The sequence below is a fragment of the Lepus europaeus genome, chromosome 11, assembly GCF_033115175.1.
Source record: "Lepus europaeus isolate LE1 chromosome 11, mLepTim1.pri, whole genome shotgun sequence".
NCBI lineage: Eukaryota > Metazoa > Chordata > Mammalia > Lagomorpha > Leporidae > Lepus > Lepus europaeus.
Genome location: NC_084837.1, coordinates 85,321,840 through 85,340,362, shown reverse-complemented (window position 1 = coordinate 85,340,362; position 18,523 = coordinate 85,321,840). Strand labels below are relative to the sequence as shown.

The following is an 18,523-nucleotide window of genomic DNA, read 5'->3' as shown; positions in this document are numbered from 1 at the left end:
CCAGTGGATGGAAGATCTCTCTGTAACTCTGCCTTTCAAATAAATAAATCTTTCAAAATTATAAGTAAATAAAATGGTTAATTTCATATTATGTGAAGTAGACCACAATAAAAAATACTTAAGACAGGAAGGAGGAAAGAAAACAAGAGAATAAAGTATTGACTCCCAAAAACAAATGACTCTGCCTTCAGTAAATCTCAACAAAACCTGACTTTCTGAGTCGATAAATCTGGATTCTTCTATCCTGAATATCACCTGTGAGACAGTTAAGACATGACAGGCACTGCAGTACACAGAGCCCCGCAACTGAGAGCTGGACAGGCACTCACCAGGAAGCCCTGTGCCTCACTAAGGAAAAGTTAGCAGGCGTGGGCAAGAGAGAGCCTAAGAAGCAGAGAAGCACCTGTCATCCTAGTGGATTTCCTGCAGACTGACACTCGGACGCTTCAGTCACTGCTCTCAGAGTTCTCTAAGAAGGCCTCAGAGAGGTGGAAGACCGTGTCTGCAAAAGAAAGGAAAATTCTAAGACATGGCAAAGGTGGACACGGCTCGTTATGCAAGAGAAAGAAAATCTATATGCCTCCTACAGGGGAAGCAAAAAAGCTCAAGGATCCCAACACACACAAGAGGCTTCCTTCCGCTTTTTTTTTTTTCGCATTCTTTTCTGAGTATGATGCCCAATCAAAGCACATCTACGCCTATCCTTTGGTGATGCTGCAGAGAAACCAGGAGCAATGTAAGTGACACTGCTCAGATGACAAGCAGCCTCAGCAAAGAGCTGCTCAACCTCAGAAAAACAAAGGGGACACTGCTGCAAACGCAGCTGAAGGAAAGCCTGACAGCAAAACACACACACACAAAAAAAAGGGAGGGAGAGTCTGTAAGAGCAAGAAAGAGGAGGAGGAGGAAGATGAAGATGAAGAAGTTGATCTGTCAGTTTTTTTTCCTTGTCTATAAATCATTTAACCCATAAAAAAATCACTCTTTTTAAACAAACAAAAAAAAATAAATGAAGGCTGTATAACATTTGTTTCAAATGTACAATGTCTTTTTTTCTGGTAGAGTTAATATACTACTGAATATGTCTTTAGATAGCCCTGTCCTTGCGGTATTTTCAACAGCCACAAATCTTGCCTGGTACACTACGGGGGTTGGAAACTGGCACAGAAACTTAAAGCCAACACAAAGTTGCTACATGAGTATGGGAGTTTTTCCACCTTCAGTTCTTTCTGATATAGCTTAAATAATTGTTCTGCTAACTGAATACCATTCAGTAATTGTAAAGGGTGTGTGTGTGTGTGTGTGTGTTATAGCTGTTGATATTCTTAATACTTCCAAGTATTGATCTAATTTTTTGCTTAAAGAAAAGGGGGGAAAAAAAGAAAACAAGAAAAGGGGAGCATTGCTGTAGCATAGTAAGTTAAACTTCCCATTTGGTGAGTAAACCAGCAGATGGTGGACCTTTCTCTCACTCCCATCTATCTGTAACTCTGCCTCTCAAATAAATGGAAGAAGAGGAAGGAAGGAAGGAGGAGGAGGAAGAAGAGGGGGAAGAGGAGGAAGAAGAGGAGCAAGTGGTGATGGTGGTGGTGGTGGCGGTGGTGGTTGTTAAGGGGTGTGTTGTGGCACACTGAATTAAGCCACTGACTGCAATGCCAGCATCCCATATGGGTGCCAGTTCACTTCTGATCCAGCTCTCTGCTATGGCCTGGGAAAGCAGAAGATGGCCCAAGTGCTTGGGCCCCTGCATCCAGGTGGGAGACCCAGAAGAAGCTCCTGGCTCTTGGCTTTGGCCTGGCCCAGCGCTGGGCTTGTGATCATTTGGGGAGTGAACCAGTGAATGGATGATCTCTATTTTTCCATCTCTCTTTAACCCTGCCTTTCAAATAAACAAACAAATCTTTATTGAAAAAAATAATAGAAAGGAAGGTAAGACAGGACAATTGTGTGATAGGACAATTGGTCTTGGCTGTTTACATGACAGCCCTCTGTGAGAACATAACACATTCACACCAGAAACACATTTGAAGGCTATGAAGCTATGGAGAAGAGAGTGCAACGGGAGATTCTGAAGCCAAAACCTGGCATTGTTTTGGGCAGTATTCACTCCACTTAAACACACTTTATCCAAATTAAAAGACTCTAATGTAACCAAGATAATTACAAAATAAAATGAAAAATATTGGCTTTAAACTATCGATTATTGTTAAGAACAGAGAGTGAGCGTTCTGGCACAGCAGGTTAAGCCTCTGTTTTTTGTTTTTTTTTTTTTTTTTAAGATTTATTTATTTATTTGAAAGTCAGAGTTACACAGAGAGAGGAGAGGCAAAGAGAGAGAGAGAGGTCTTTCATCCGATGGTTCACTCCCCAACTGGCCGCAACGGCTGGAACTGCGCCGATCTGAAGCCAGGAGCCAGGAGCTTCTTCCAGGTCTCCAACACGGGTGCAGAGGCCCAAGGACTTGTGCCATTCTCCATTGCGTTCCCAGGCCATAGCAGAGAGCTGGATCGGAAGTGGAGCAGCCAGGACTTGAACCAGCACTCATATGGGATGCCAACACTTCAGGCCAGGGCGTTAACCCAATGCGCCACAGCACTGGCCCCAAGCCTCCACTTTGGACACCTGCATCCCATACCAGAACACCAGTTTGAAACCCAGCTCCTTCACTTCCCATCCAGCACCTGGAGGTACAGTGGGTGATGGCTCAAGTGCTGGACCCTTGCCACCCAAACAGGAAATCAGAGCTTAAGGCTGCTGGCTTCCACCTGGCCCAACCTTAACTTTTGGTGAGCACTTGGGGGTGAACCAGTGGATAGAAGGACTGTCTCTCCCTCTAATGCTGCCTCTCAAATCTTTAAAAAGAAAAGGTCATATACAAATAACATTGCACAACAAAAAATCTGTCGGGCCGGTGCCGTGGCTTAACAGGCTAATCCTCCGCCTTGCGGCACTGGCACACCGGGTTCTAGTCCCGGTTGGGGCGCCGGATTCTATCCCGGTTGCCCCTCTTCCAGGCCAGCTCTCTGCTGTGGCCCGGGAAGGCAGTGGAGGATGGCCCAAGTCCTTGGGCCCTGCACCCCCTTGGGAGACCAGGAGAAGCACCTGGCTCCAGGCTTCGGATCAGCGCGATGCGCCGGCCGCAGCGGCCATTGGAGGGTGAACCAACGGCAAAAAGGAAGACCTTTCTCTCTGTCTCTCTCTCTCTCACTATCCCCTCTACCTGTAAAAAAAAAAAAAAAAAAAAAAAAAAAAAATCTGTAAAAAAAAAAAAACCCCTATTTTAACTATCTTTAGGAGAAATATAAAACGAGTTTCAAAAGTTTATCTGTAGGGTCTGGCGCTGTGGCACAGTGGGTAAAACCACCACCTGTAGCGTCAGCTTCCCAAATGGAGTCCTAGCTGCTCCACTTCTGATTTAACTCCCTGGTAAAGCACCTGGGAAAGCAGTGGAAGATGGCCCAAGTGCTTGGGTCCCTGCACCCACAGGAGAGACCAAGAAGAAGCTCCTGGCTCCTAGCTTCAAACTGGCCCAGCTCTGGCCATTGCAGCCATTTGAGGAGTGAACAAGCAGATGGAAGATCCCCCTCTGTCTTACCCTTTAACTCTGCCTTTCAAAATAAACAAATAAACCTTTTTATAAAAAAAAAAAGCTTATCCGTAGAGCTAAGACATTTCCCTCCCATGGAAACAGTATTAAAGGTTTCCAGGCTCTTCCATAGAACTCTACATGAAACATAATACATCTGAAATACTCATTCATACATATACCCAAGCATACTCAGTCAATAAAAAACTCCACTATTCAGCAAAATATGAAATATTATACCAAGGTTTTCTTTCATAATTTTAATCTTAAGTGCTGGTACTTCTTGAGATAAAGAGGATGACATGGATGGATACTTGTGGAAGTTCAAAAAGTTGAATCTGGAACTTAATTGTTAATTTTTAGACATTTATTTATCTGACAGGAAGAGTTACAGAGATGAAGGGAGAGACAGAGTGAGATCTTCCATCTGCTAGTTTGCTCCCCAAATGGCTGCAATGGCTGGGGTTGGGCCAGGTGCAAGCCAGGAGCCTGAACTCTATCCAGGTCTCCCACATATGTGGGTATGGGGACCCAAGCACTTGGGCCACCTTCCACTGCTTTCACAGGTGCAGTAGCAGGAAGCTGGATCAGAATTAGAGCAGCCAGGACTCATACAGGCACTCATAAGGGATGTTGATATTGCAGGAGGCAGCTTAACCCACTACGCCACAAGGGGCCCAAGTCCTTGGGTCCCTGAACCTGCACGGGGCACTTGAAAAAGCTCCTGGCTCTGGATCGGCCCAATTCCGGCTGTTGTGGTCATTTGGGAAGTGAACCAGTGGATGGAAGATCTCTTTTTGTATTTCTGTAGTTCTGCCTTTCAAATAAATAAAGAAATCTTTAAAAAGAAATTTCAAAATGGCATGTGCACTGAATGCAATGTTCTTTATACACAATGGCTGATCTTCAGTATCATCTAAGTATTCTCTATAATACAGTACAGTTTATATTCAAAGCCTGTCAACAACTCTCCTGGAATCCTAAATTTCTGTATAAAACATTATGCATTACTTTGACACAACATCCACCACTATCTCTGCACATAAAACAGTTCAAGCACACCACACTGAGAGGCCATTTGTAGTACATCCATTATTCAGTAGTTGCTGCTCCAGGAGAAAAGGCTCTTTATCAAGAGTTCAGAAAGGTGAGCATCAGATGACCAGGATGCCAGTCCTACTCTTCCATTACTATCCATCAGTGAGGACATCACTACTCTTCTGAGGCCATTTCTGATACCGTAACGATAAAATTATTCAAAGAACTAGCAAAAATAAGGTATAACACTCATGTAATTCTCCCCTATAAGCAAAAGTCTTCCAAGTCTACTTTCCATCTAACTTTCCTAAAAGGCTTACCAAAAAACAAAACAAAACAAAACAAAAACCTGCTAAAGCAGTATGATTTAAAAAAAAGAAAAACTTGATTAACTTTATTCAATACAGTTTTCCACAAATATTAGTAATTGCAGTATTTTTAAAAGATTTATTTATTTAGTGGAAAGGCAGAGAGAGAGAGAGAGTTATCTTCCATTTATTGGTTCACTTTCCAAATGGTCACAAAAGCTGGGACTGGGCCAGGCTGAAACCAGGAACCTGAAAACTCCATCTGTCTCCCACATGGGCAGCAGGGACCCACACATTTGGGTCTTCTGCTGCTTTCCCAGGTGCATTAGCAGGGAGCTGAATTGGAAGCAGAGCAGCGGGAACCCAAATGGGCACTCTGATATGGGGTGCCTAAATCACAGATGGCAGCTTAGCCCACTGTGCCATGCTGCTGGCCCCTGTATTGTCTTCCTAGAACAACAGTTTTCAGATGTCTTCCCTGCCTCCCATCATTCCTGAAAGGCAAACACAATTCCATCACATGGCCCATCAACAACAACTCATTGCAACAGAGGGCTGGAAAGTATGTGAAACCACTGCTCAAAATCAAAACCATTACAGACAAATATGTTAATATAACAATATTTTCTTTATTTATTTTATTTGAAAGGCAGACACAGAGAAGAAAGAAAAGAGACCCTTCAATCCTCGGGTTCACTCCCCAAATGCCTGCAACAGCGAGGGCTCAACCAAGCTGAAGCCAGGAGCCACGAACTCAATCCAGGTCTCCTACACGGGTGGAAGGGACCTACCACTTGAGCCATTACCAGTGTATGCGTAAGTAAGAAGCTGGAATTGGCAGTAGAGGCAGGACTCGAAGCTAGGCGCTCTGGTATACAATGTGAGAATCCCAGGCAGTATCTTTACCACTAGACCAAACACCCTACCCATCTGCATAAACTGTAAAGGTCTAGAAGGGTACATGGTAAGTGTCGACAGTTATGTAAAAGCCACGTGATAGGAACTGGAGCCACGGGGACCTACTTTCACTTTCAACTACCGTATACTGCTTGAAGTTTTTCAAAAAGTATTACTTTGTCCTAACAAAATGAATTCATTCTAAATATTTAAGCATGAGTTTGGTTAGTTAAACCAAAACCCCAGTTTATAACTCTATGGATTTGTAAAGATATAATCAAGAAGTTTTTTAAATTTTGCAGCCGTTACTAAAACATGCACACACTTTTTCCATGAAAGTATAAACACACATAGTCACAGTGTTATTCCTCTTGAAGTTAGAGGGTGGCGTCACTTAAAAATCCTATAAATATTCCAGTCTACGTAAGTAGAAGTATTCCAGACAGATCTAACCTACCCTACAAATTATATATTTTCAGATTAAGAGCAAGGCATATAATCTTCTATACACCATAAATGCCCTCTGAACTGCTGTTCACAGTCTATTAAAAGTTTTGAAGTCTCTTTTATCTTTGAGTGTCCTAAAATATTGGGGGAAGAGTTGATGAGGTCATGAAAAGAGATCAGGAACCGAGAATAGCGCGATCCCAAGAAGAAGAAATCAGGCTGCACCGAGCCACCGCTGAAGGTGCCCAAGCAGCCTGGGTGCTGCCCAACTCGTTCACGGTCAGATGGCCTCACTTCCAACACATTGCTCACTCTGGGCCTCAGTATTAAGTTCCCAGGGGGCAGGGTAACAGGAGAGTTCTAGTAAAAAGCACCAAGAGGCCAAAGCAGTGAGCCAAGGAAGAACATGGAAGACTAAACAGGAGTCCAAAAACTGGGAGAGGAGACCAAGTGTGAGCACCACATCCAAAGTGGCCAGTGTGGAGGTTGAGACTGCAAGCCAAGGTCACAGAACCCAGAGTCTGGGGCATAGGCAGGGCAGACAACTATGAATCAGGCTTATCTTGGTTGCCTTTCCACTTTTTTCCTTCTGGAAGCTCTCTCTGCTTTCTATCTCTTGGTCCAGGGCTGAAAATCAATTAATCTCTGCTAAATCACTAGATAAATAAATAGTCTCCTGGTAAAGTCACAGATCAGCATTTCTCTTAACAGTTCTCCTTCTTCTACCTAATGGCTCTGTGGTAGAGGAAAGATGACCACAAATTCTTTGACATTCTTCCTATGGAGAAGCAAGCTCGATGTCCTCATGCCTACATCTGCACAGGCTCTGTGACTACCCTGACCCAGAAAATACGGCAGAAGTGACTCTATGCCAGTTTGCAAGCCCAGGTCTTATGAAACTCACAGGTTTCTCTTCTATCACTTAAAATGCTGGCTCTTGGGGAAGCCAGTCACTACCTAAGAAGTCTAGGGCCAGCGCTGTGGGTGCCACTTGCAACACCAGCATCCCATTTCAGGTGCCAGTTTGCATCCTAGCAGCTCCACTTCTAAATCAGCTACCTGCCGATTTGCCTAGGAAAGTAGCAAATGAAGATCCACGTACTTGGACCCCTGCCATCCTTGTGGGAGATCCAGCAGGAGTTCCAGACTCCAGCTTTGGTCTGGCCCAACACTGGCCTTTGCATCCATTTAGAAAGTGAACCAGCAGATAGAAGATCGATTGACACCTCTCCCCGCCACCCACCTATCCCCCTCAAGCATGTGCACGCTGCTCTGCCTTTCAAATAAAAAAATAAATCTTAAAAAAAAAAAAAAAAGAAGTCTAATTACCCTGAGACCAAAATACCAGGAGACACCCAAACCATGTGTGGAACAACTTTGAGGGAGATAGCACCATAGGCTTAGGTAGACATCAAGGATCACAGACATGTAAATTAAAAGGCCAACTTGGAAGAGGATGCTCCAGTTCCGGTTACTCTACCTGGTATAAACAATTCCAGCCACATTCTTTGTAAATTCCTGCCTCACAAAATTATAAGCAAAATAAAATGTTTTAAATGATTAGGATGTAAGGGTGGCTTATTACGTGTCAGATAACCAGAACACCACCTGTAGAGGGAGCAGTATCAGTGATACAGCATCACCAAAACTTGCCAAACTTCTCACTTGAATGACTTGACACTTGTGTAGCAGAAGTGAGGATGGAGACTTCAAGAGTTTCTACACAAAACTAATTAATATAGTTCAAAGACTACCTATCCCCTCTTTCACGGAGGTAACCGGAGTAAGGACACAGCAGTCTAACCTCTGTTAAGTTGCCATCATCTTTCAGGCTGGATCTTTCTGTACCACATCAGTATTTTAATAACTCAAATCTGTTTCACCACTACCATAACATGACCTACTTCTTTCTTAAGCATACATTTCACTTGTAATGTTGCCCTATATGATTAAAAACCGTAACTCAGTAACAAATAGGTTTAAATTCAAAATTTCAGAAGTATGATTCCCATAGAAACCCCAAATTTTCAGTAAAGATCCTTAACAAAGTGCAATAGGAACATGCAGACTTTCTTTCCTTTTCATTAAGATATAAAATCATATCCTTCCTTGTTTTTGCTTCTCTGGATTATGTTACTTAATAAGCATTTTTTGAAATTTCACATCTTACTGAAGGTTGAACTTGAAAAACTGCCTCTGAATAATTTCAACAGTTGAGAATATCCTATTTTATCTGTTTCCAATGCTGCTTTGATTCCATGGGTTATGACATTCTTTGCTAACCTAACTTGATCCCTATCACACCCACAACTGCCTGATCCCAGGCTTTTGTGGCTGGGAATATAAGCCCACATTGTATTCAGAATCCCAAGAACTCTAAGGAACTACTCACACTTTTCTCTTATAGTTCCTAACAAACTGTTCTGTGGCCAGCCCAGAAGAGGTAGGAGGGTAGGGACACAGTGACCAGAATTCTGCTCCGTGTTGTTTTGGTAGGCAAAGGCCTTGACCACCTGCCCTTAACCTCCAACCTTGCCAAAAGAAGCCCTTCCTTTTAAAAAATTTTTTTAAATTTTTTATTTATTTCAGAGACAGACACACAGAGAGGAGTTCCCATCTGTTGGTCTACCACCCAAATGCATGCAACAACTAGGACTCAGGCTGAAGTTGAGAGTTGGGAACCCAACCCAGGTCCACCACATGGGTCATCACTGCTGCCTTCCAGGGTCCACATGAGGAGGAAACTAAAGGCAGGAAGAGGAGCCAAGAATGAAACCCAAGCACGCCAATGTGGAATGCAGATGGATTACTTAAACATTAAGCTAAATGCCCATCTCTCCCTCCTTTTCTAAAATACAAAGTGTATCCAACAGACAGGTGTTTTCATAGAAATTTAATTGTTACTTTGTAGACTCCAGCTAAAAATGTTAGAGAGTATATGAAATAATGAATGAAGCATGCATTTCAGAACCCAGTTTTAAATTTACATTTTGACTCTCCCATTCTTTTATTATACGACCTGAAGCTAATATTTGGTTCCGTGGCCTGCTTCACTGTTTCTTAAAAATCCTGTAAAATGGAACAAATATCACCTCCACCTCAGATAGTTACAGTAAGGATTTCTTGAGACAAACACAACGTAAGGTGAAACAAACAGAAATCACCCAGTTAATGTGAGTTCCTTTCTCTTGAAAAATACATTAAGGAGTGGGTATTGTGGTACAGAGAGTAAAGCTGTGTCCTGCAACAAGCCAGTATCCCATAAGGACACTGGTTGTGTCCCAGCCGCTCCACTTCTGATCTAGTACCTTGCTAATGGCCTGGGAAAAGCAGTGGAAGATGGTCCAAGTGTTTGGGCCCCTCCCACCCACATGGGAGACCTGAAGAAAGCTCCTGGCTCTTGGCTTTGGCCTGGCCCAGCCATGGCCATTGCTGTCATCTGGGGAGTGAACCAGAGTGTAAGCTCTCACCTACTTCCCGTAAGTTTTGCAAATAAATAAATAAATCTTAAAAAAAAAAAAAAATCATACACCACACACACAGCAACCATGCAGGGACTAGCACTGTGGTGCAGTGAGTTAAGCTGCTCTCTCTTCGTAACTCTGCCCTTCAAGTAAATAAATATTTCTTAAAAATCCTGTTTTAAGAAAGCATATACTACATTGTTCACACAGACTATGATTAATAATTTTCCCAATTTTTTCTTTTCTTTTTTTTGACAGGCAGAGTTAGACAGTGAGAGAGAGAGACACACAGAGAGAGGTCTTCCTTCTGTTTATTCACCCCCCAAATGGCTGCTACGGACGGCGTGCTGCACTAATCCGAAGCCAGGAGCCAGGTGCCCCCTCCTGGTCTCCCATGTGGGTGCAGGGCCCAAGCACTTGGGCCATCCTCCACTGCCCTCCTGGGCCACAGTAGAGAGCTGGATTGGAAGAGGAGCAACCGGGACAGAATCTGGCACCCCAACCAGGACTAGAACCCGGGGTACCGGCGCCACAGGCGGAGGATTAGTCCAGTGAGCTGCGGCGCCGGCCCAAATTTTTTCAATAGTTCACACCTTTTAAAATTTTTCTAAAGATTTATTTATTTGTTTGAGAGACTTATACACAGAAAGAGGGAGAGACAGAAAGAAAGGTCTTCCATTTGCTAGTTCAGTCCCAAAATGGCCACAACAGCCAGGGCTGGGCTGATCAGGAGCCAGGAGCCACCTTGGGTCTCCTGTATGGATGCAGGGGCCCAAGCACTTGGGCCTTCTTCTACTGCTTTCCCATGCCGTAAGCAGAGAGCCGGTTTCAAAGTGGAGCAGCCGGGACAGAAATTGGTGCCCATGTGGGATGCCAGGCTGTACGCAGAGGCTTAGCCTACTACACCACAGCGCTGGCTCCTAGTTCAGACTCTGAAGAATTATAGCTGACTGGGGGCCGGCACTGTGGTGCAGTGGGTTAAAGCCCTGGCCTGAAGCACCAGCATCCCATATGGGCGCTGGTTCTAGTCCCAGCTGCTCCACTTCTAATCCTGCTCTCTTCTGTGGCCTGGGCAAGCAGTAAAAGATGGCCCAAGTCCTTGAGCCCCTGCACCCACGTGGGAGACCCAGAAGAAGCTCCAGGCTCCTGGCTTCGGATCAGTGCAGCTCCAGCCATTGCGGCTATCTGGGGAGCAAACAAGCGATGGAAGATCTCTCACTCTCTGTCTCTACCTCTCTCTGTAACTTTCAAATAAATAAAATAAATCTTTTAAAAAAATTTATAGCTGACAATGTGCACTGAAAAACTCCAAACACATAAATCACACTCAAGTAAGCAAAAGAATCACTAAAAATTTCTCCTATACCTGATCTAAAATTATATCATACTGAAAACATCAATGATATAAAAGATTCAATTTAAGTAAATTTATTTCAAAATTAATGTAACTATTAAAACTACCTTAATGTCAAAATTCTTTAATTTTATTTATCTAATGTAGAGTAAGTACTTCAGGAAACAAAATACTTTTTTTTTAAAAAGGAGATGAGACTATCTATCTATATCTATATATCTATATATCTATATCTATATCTATATATATATATATAGAGAGAGAGAAATATCTCCCATCTGCTGGTTCATTCCTCAAATGCCCCAAACAGCCAGGGCTGGGTCAGGCCAAAGCCAGGAGTCCAGGACGCAATCTGGTTCTCCTGTGTGGGTGGCGAAGACCCAGGTACTTTAGCCATCGCTGCTGCCTTCTAGGATGCATATTCAGCAGGAAGCTGGAATTCAGAGTAGAGCAGGCATCCAACATGGGATGGAGCCATCCTAGCGTCTGTGCCAAATGCCTACCCAAAGAAATGAAAATTTTGAGAAATATTTAAGGAAGTTTAGACAATTTACTAAATACTCAATCTTCAATCATGAAAACAATTCAAATGTCAAAACTAAAATGAAATACAATGAACTCACAGGCATTCAGAACAAATATTCTGGCTCATTAATTTAAGCAACCAAAATGTACTCTGATAACCTACTTCATTTAGTCCACTGTCAGTATATTATCAGTGCAGCAATGAATGGAAATGTCAAAATTCTGGGGCCAGCGCTGTGGCATAGCGGGTAAAGCCATTGCCTGCAGTGCCAGCATCCCATATGGGGCCTAGTTCGAATTCTGGCCACTCCACTTCTGATCTAGCTCTCTGCTATGGCCTGGGAAAGCAGTAGAAGATGGCCCAAGTGCTTGGGCCCCTGCACCCATGTTGGAGACCCATAAGAAGCTCCTGGCTCCTTCGAATCAGACCAACTCCACTCATTTTGGCCATATGGGGAGTGAACCAGCAAATAGAAGACTTCTCTCTCCATCGTATATAAAACTGTCTTGTCCTATTGCCATTCTATAATAACTCCAGACAGAGCCAGTCAACAATTTAACATGAAGAAAACTAATCTGAGTTAAAGGAGACAAGTGCCAGAAACAGCTGGGTCTACACACTCAGATGGTAAAATAGCATTGATGAGTATGTATAAGGACCAGCCAACTGCTTAAAATGGGCCTTCAGGGGTAAGCATTTGGTCTAGTGGTTAATTCACAGTTTAGAGTGCCTGGGTTTGATGCTTGGCTTCAGCTCCTGACTCCAAGCTTCCTGCTAGTGTGGACCCTGGGTGGCTGCAGTGATGACTCAGGTAGTTGGGTTCTTGCCACCCATGAAGGGGGAGACCTAGATTGGATTGACGGTTCTTGGCTTTGACTCATTCATTGTGGGTACCTGAGGGGTGAACTGTTAGATGGGGACTCTCTGTATAACTCTCTGTGTGTGTACATTATGTATCTCCCTCTCTACTGAATAATTTTTTTAAAAATTTGCAAAGGTAGAATGACAGAGAAAGAAGGACAGGGAAAGAAAGAGAGACCTTCCATCATTTGGTTCGCTCTCCCGAGTGTACCAGGCCTGGCCAGGCTGAAGCCAAGAGATCTGAACTCCATGCCTGTGCCAGGTCTCCACATGGGTGGCAAGGACCCAAGGCCTTGGGCCATCATCTACTGCCTCCAAGGATGTATCACTAGGAAGTTGGAACAAAAACAGAACAGCCAGTACTAGAACTGGTACTCTAATATGCAAGCATCTCAAGTGGTGGCTTAACCCACTGTGCCACAATGCCAGGCCCTTAAGTAAACAGTTTTTAAAAACAGAAAAATCAACTTTGACCTGATCATATGATTAGCTACTACTTGACTAAAAATGTTCCCAAGGCCACTTCCAGCTTTCTAATTTCAAGGTTCCCCAGACAGAAAAACAATTACAATGAAGTAGTTCGCTTCAATAGCCTTGAATACATTTACAAGACCACAACAGGTGGGAAGACTGGAGCAGGCAAATACCTTGAAGTGTTGGTATAAAATCACTTACAGACAGCAGACATTTAGCCTAGTGGTTCAGACGCCTGTGTTGTACATCAGAATAGCTGGGTTCCATATCCAGTTCTGGTTCCTGACTCCAGCTTCCCCCTAATAAAGACCTTGGGAGGCACTGGTGATCCTGCCACCCTCGTGGGAGATTTGGATTATGTCCTGGCTCCTGGTTTTAGCACTGGATGCTGTTGGCATTTGGGGAGTAACCTGTAGAGGGGAGCTGTCTCTTTCCTACAAATAATTTACTTTAATCACACATTATTGCTACACAATTAAAAACTTAAATTTTCACTCTTTCAGAGTTAATAACACAAAAATGATGGATCGTCAAAAAGTTCAAAGAGGTATGCTGTTTAAAAAAACTATGCATTAATTTCAAAAAAATTTTTGTATCATTTAAATCCATTTTTCCATGAATATTTGAAGTGCCTTTGTATATTTATATTTTAAAAAGCTCTTAATTGCATCATTGATTGTAACTGCAAAAAAATGAAACAACCTAAATGCCCACAAATAGGAAATTGCTTGAATTCACTGTGGCACACCCATAAAATGGAGTATTCCAAAAACAAAGGAAAATTTCTTTAAACATGGAGTGACACCCAAGATATAAAGTTAAATGAGAAAAGGCAAAGTCCAAAAGAGTATATATAGTTTGTTATCTTTTGTTGCAAAAAAAGGAAGGGGAACAATAAGAAGATATTTGTATATCTTCTTATTTTTACAAAGAGAAACACAGGAAGGGTAAATGAAAAATTATTGAAACTGGTTGTCTACAGGGACTGGGTGGGAATGAGCAGACGGGATAGGGTAATGACTATTCTCAGTACAGCTTTAACTTTTGGAAATATGTTAATGTTTCATATACTCAAAGTGTAAAAGACAGTAAGGATGAAGTGAGAAAAAAATCAAACACAAATGAAACCTAGCCATATATCAGTTATATTTTCTCATCAAAATAACTTTTGAAGATAATACTCTATATATTGTCAGTACACACAAGAAACTATAAAGAAATCCAAGGATTTTTTTTTTTTTTTTTGCAATGGTGTGGCTTAGCAATCCTGGAAATATTTTCTCTGATTGTAGAATTGAACAAACAAGTAAACACAAGTATGTTGTGGATAACAGGAATCTGATTCTTGTTGTTGCAGAAGGGTATTACAAACGTGGAAGGGGGCAAGACCAGGCCTATGATGTTGAGTGGAACCAGGTATCAATATGAATTCATGGTTACCCACACATGTTACATACAAACATATTAGAGATATGTGTGTGTGTGTGTGTGATATGTATCTTAGCTATTGTCTGCTAAGATATCTTGGTTTTAATTATTAGTCAGCACAAAGAATGAGGACTACTTGGTGAAATAGCTAATTCTAAGGGTAACAGTGGGCTGAGAATAAGATGAGCCTGGAATAACTTGGGCAAGTAAGGAAAAAACTCAAAAAATGATGGGACATGTCAAAATTTCAGGATAAGAGGGCTCCACTGGTCAGATCTAAGACAATTTTGGCCTCAATATAAATAATATAAAATCACACAGCCGGTGCTGTGGCTCAATAGGCTAATCCTCCGCCTTGCAGTGCTGGCACACCGGGTTCTAGTCCCGGTTGGGGTGCCAGATTCTGTCCCGGTTGCCCCTCTTCCAGGCCAGCTCTCTGCTATGGCCCGGGAAGGCAGTGGAGGATGGCCCAAGTCCTTGGGCCCTGCACCTGCAAGGGAGACCAGGAGAAGCACCTGGCTCCTGGCTTTGGATCAGTGTGGTGCACTGGCCGCGGAGGCCATTGGAGGGTGAACCAACAGCAAAAAGGAAAACCTTTCTCTCTGTCTGTCTCACTGTCCACTCTGCCTGTCAAAAAATAATAATAATAATAATATAATATCACAGTACAAATCAAAATCTGGGGGGGCCAGAATTCTGGCTTAGCAGGTAAAGCCACCGCTTGCAATGCCAGCATCCCATATGGGCGCCAGTTCGAGTGCCAGCCTCTTCACTTCCCATCCAGCTCTTTGCTAATGTGCGTGGGGAAGGTAGCAGAAAACAACCCATGTACTTGGGTGCCTGCCACCCACATGGGAGTCCCAGGTGAAGCTTCTGGCTCCAGTCTGGCCCAATCCTAGCTATTGTAGCCATTTGGGGAGCTAACCAGCAGATGAAAGATCTTTCCCATTTCCCTCCCTCTAACTCTTTCAAACAAATAAATCACTAAAATAAACAAATAAATATCTGAGAGTCCATAACATAAGTAAAAAAATGAATAAAAAAGTGAAGAACAAAGGAAAGCTTACTCTTACAGCAGAACGCCAACTAATGCATGCAGAAGAAATACAGGTCAGAAAATCACCATCTTACAATCATCCTAGTAATAACTGATTCAGTTAAGAACTATCAATGGACAGAATATATATACATAATCTCCAAGTACTGCTTACAAATCGCTTTTTTTTCTTTTTTTTTTTTTTTTTTTTTTTGACAGGCAGAGTGGATAGTGAGAGAAAGAGAGAGACAGAGAGAAAGGTCTTCCTTTTTGCCGTTGGTTCACCCTCCAATGGCCGCTGCGGCCGGCACATCATGCTGATCCAAAGCCAGGAGCCAGGCGCTTCTCCTGGTCTTCCAAGGGGGTGCAGGGCCCAAGGACTTGGGCCATCCTCCACTGCCTTCCCGGGCCATAGCAGAGAGCTGGACTGGAAGAGGGGCAACCGGGATAGAATCCGGCGCCCCAACTGGGACTAGAACCCGGTGTGCCGGCGCTGCAAGGCGGAGGATTAGCCTGTTAAGCCACGGCACCGGCCACAAATCGCTTCTTAATAACGAAGATGGCAAGAACAAATTTATAGGGGATTAGCCTAGCAAATAATACCTCAATAAAGTAATTAAACTCAACAACACCAAAAATAAGACTGATGCTCTGAGAAGCCACAATATTACTTCTGTAGTATTTCTACCAAAAAAAAAAACACATAATCTGAAGTGGATGTTTGGCCTAGCAATTAAGATGCAGACTGGAGGGGTCTGTGCTATGACGTAGAAGTCTCTGCCTGTAGTGCTGGCATCCCATGTGGGCACTGGTTCAATTCCAGCTGCTCTATTTCCCATCCAGCTCCCTGCTAACGTGCCTGGGAAAGCAACAGAATATGGCCCAAGTGCTTGGGCCCCTGCAACCACGTGGGATCTCCTGAAGAAGCTCCTGACTCCTGGCTTCAGCCAGGCCCAGACCCACCCATTGCAGCCATTTGGGGAGTGGACCAGCAGGTGGAAAGTATCTCTGTCTCTCCTTTTAGCTCTGCCTTTCAAATAAATAAATTCAATCTTGGGAAAAAAAAAATGTAGATTGGGATACCCACATCCATGTCACAGCCCCTAGGTTTGATGTAGCTTGGGATACCCACATCCATGTCACAGCCCCTAGGTTTGAGTCCGAATTCTGCTCTGCTCCCTATTTTGGTTTCCTGTTAGTGCAAACACTGAGAGGCAGCAGGGAATGGCTCAGGTGATTGGCTCCCTGCCATCCAAATGGGAGACCTGGATTGAGTTGCTGGCTCACAGTTGCAGCCTGGCCTAGTCCCAGCTATTGCAGGCATTTGAGGAGTGAACCAGAAGATAGAGCTCTCTCTCTCTTGTATAAATAATTTTTTAAGATTTATTTGAAAGTCAGAGTTACACAGAGAGAGAAGGAGAGGCACAGAGAGAGAAAGAGGTCTTCTATCCACTAGCTCATTCCCCCAGTTGTCTGCAATGGCCAGAGCTGAGCTGATCCAAAGCCGGGAGGGCAGTGGAGGATGGCCCAAGTGCTTGGGCCCTGCACCCGCATGGGAGACCGGGAGGAAGCACCCGGCTCCTGGCTTCGGATCAGCGCGGTGCGCCAGCCGCAGCAGCCACTGGGGGGTGAACCAATGGAAGGAAAACCTTTCTCTCTCTCTCTCTGTCCACTCTGCCTTTCCAAAAAAAAAAAAAAAAAAAAAAAGTTACAACAACTAAATGTAACACAAGATCCTGGATGAGTCCAGGGATGGGGGCTAGGTAGACAGAAGAGGGAAACAGTGATAGAGGACACTACAGGGACAGCTGAGAAAATGTGAATATGGAATATGCATTAGATAATAGTGCTCCATCAGTATTAGAAGTCTTGTGCTTACTATGACCAATATCCTGTGCTTTTTGGAAAAAAATTTTTTTTTTTACCAAGAACAAACTATGGATAAAGAAGCATTATGTCTGTAAACTATTTGGGGAGGGGGAATATATTAACACAGGGCATTTATATAAATGATAAAGCAAATGAAGCAAAGCGTTAACAACTTGTACATCTAGGTAAAGAGTATGTGGGAGTTCTTTGTACTATTCTTAGCAGTGTTTCAGTGTAAAATTATATTGAAATCAAAAGACTGCTTTTAACTTTTTTTAAACAAAGATTGACTTTCATATTTGAAAGGCAGAGTTACAAAGAGAGATAGAGAGAGATCTTCCACCCATTGGTTCACTTCCCAAATGGCCACAACAACTAGGGAAGCACCAGGCCAAAGCCAAGAGCCAGAAGCCTCATCCAGGTCTCCCAAGTGGGTGGCAGAGTCCCAAGTACTGAGGCCATCATCTGCTGCTTTTCCAGGCACATTAGCAGGGAGTTGGATCAGAAATAGAGCAGCAGGGACTCAAACCAGTGATCACTTGGGATGCCAGCATTGCAGGTGGAGGCTTAACCTACCACACCACAAGGCCAGCCCCCATTTTTTTAACTTTGAGATAAAAGATATTGCAATCTTTACTTATAATTAAGAATTTTTTTTTTATAAAACACACACACACACAAAGTTAGATTATCAATGTAGAGAGCCAAAGAATCCTATAAACTGGAAACTAATGTTCCTTCCTTAATGGATAATGAAATCCAGTAAAAGCATTACAACAAGAGTGGGTGTTGTGGCACTACTGGATAAGCAGCCCAACTGAGACACTTGCACCCCACATTGAAGCTCCAGTTTGAGTCCCAGATCCTCCACTTCCTTGCTAACATGCTTAGGAAAACAGCAGATAATGGGTTAGCAATGGGTACCTGTAACCCATGCAAGAGAACTGCACAGAGTTCCTTGCTCCTGGCTCTGATCTGGCCCAGGCCCTGGCTGCTGCAGGCATTTGGAGGATGAACCAGGGAATGGACAACCTCTATCTCTCCACCTTTCAAATAATAAAATAAAATTTTTTCAAAAAACAAAACTTCCCATCTGAGAGAATGATTTTAAAAAGAGAAAGAAAAAAGGAATCTGGAGGTAATAGAAACAATACAGAGAACACAGAAAAACTTCAAAATAATCTACTTGAGTGGTAAGAGAAGATACTTTAAAACAACTGCAACAGGATATAATG

General features: G+C 43.2%; 1 protein-coding gene across 3 annotated transcripts in view; it reads right to left on the bottom strand.

The window, feature by feature from the left end:
• USP3 (ubiquitin specific peptidase 3) overlaps positions 1–18,523 on the bottom strand; it is a 100,301-nt gene that overhangs the window by 64,051 nt on the left and 17,727 nt on the right. The window contains exon 1 of one of the 3 annotated variants that reach the window (XM_062206093.1): positions 404–502. The exons of the other annotated variants lie outside the window; for them this stretch is intronic. Within the exon in view, the coding sequence (XP_062062077.1) occupies positions 404–410 (7 nt within the window). The 5' untranslated portion in view covers positions 411–502. Of the gene's footprint in view, positions 1–403; positions 503–18,523 lie in introns of those variants that run through there. 3 annotated transcript variants of the gene reach the window in all.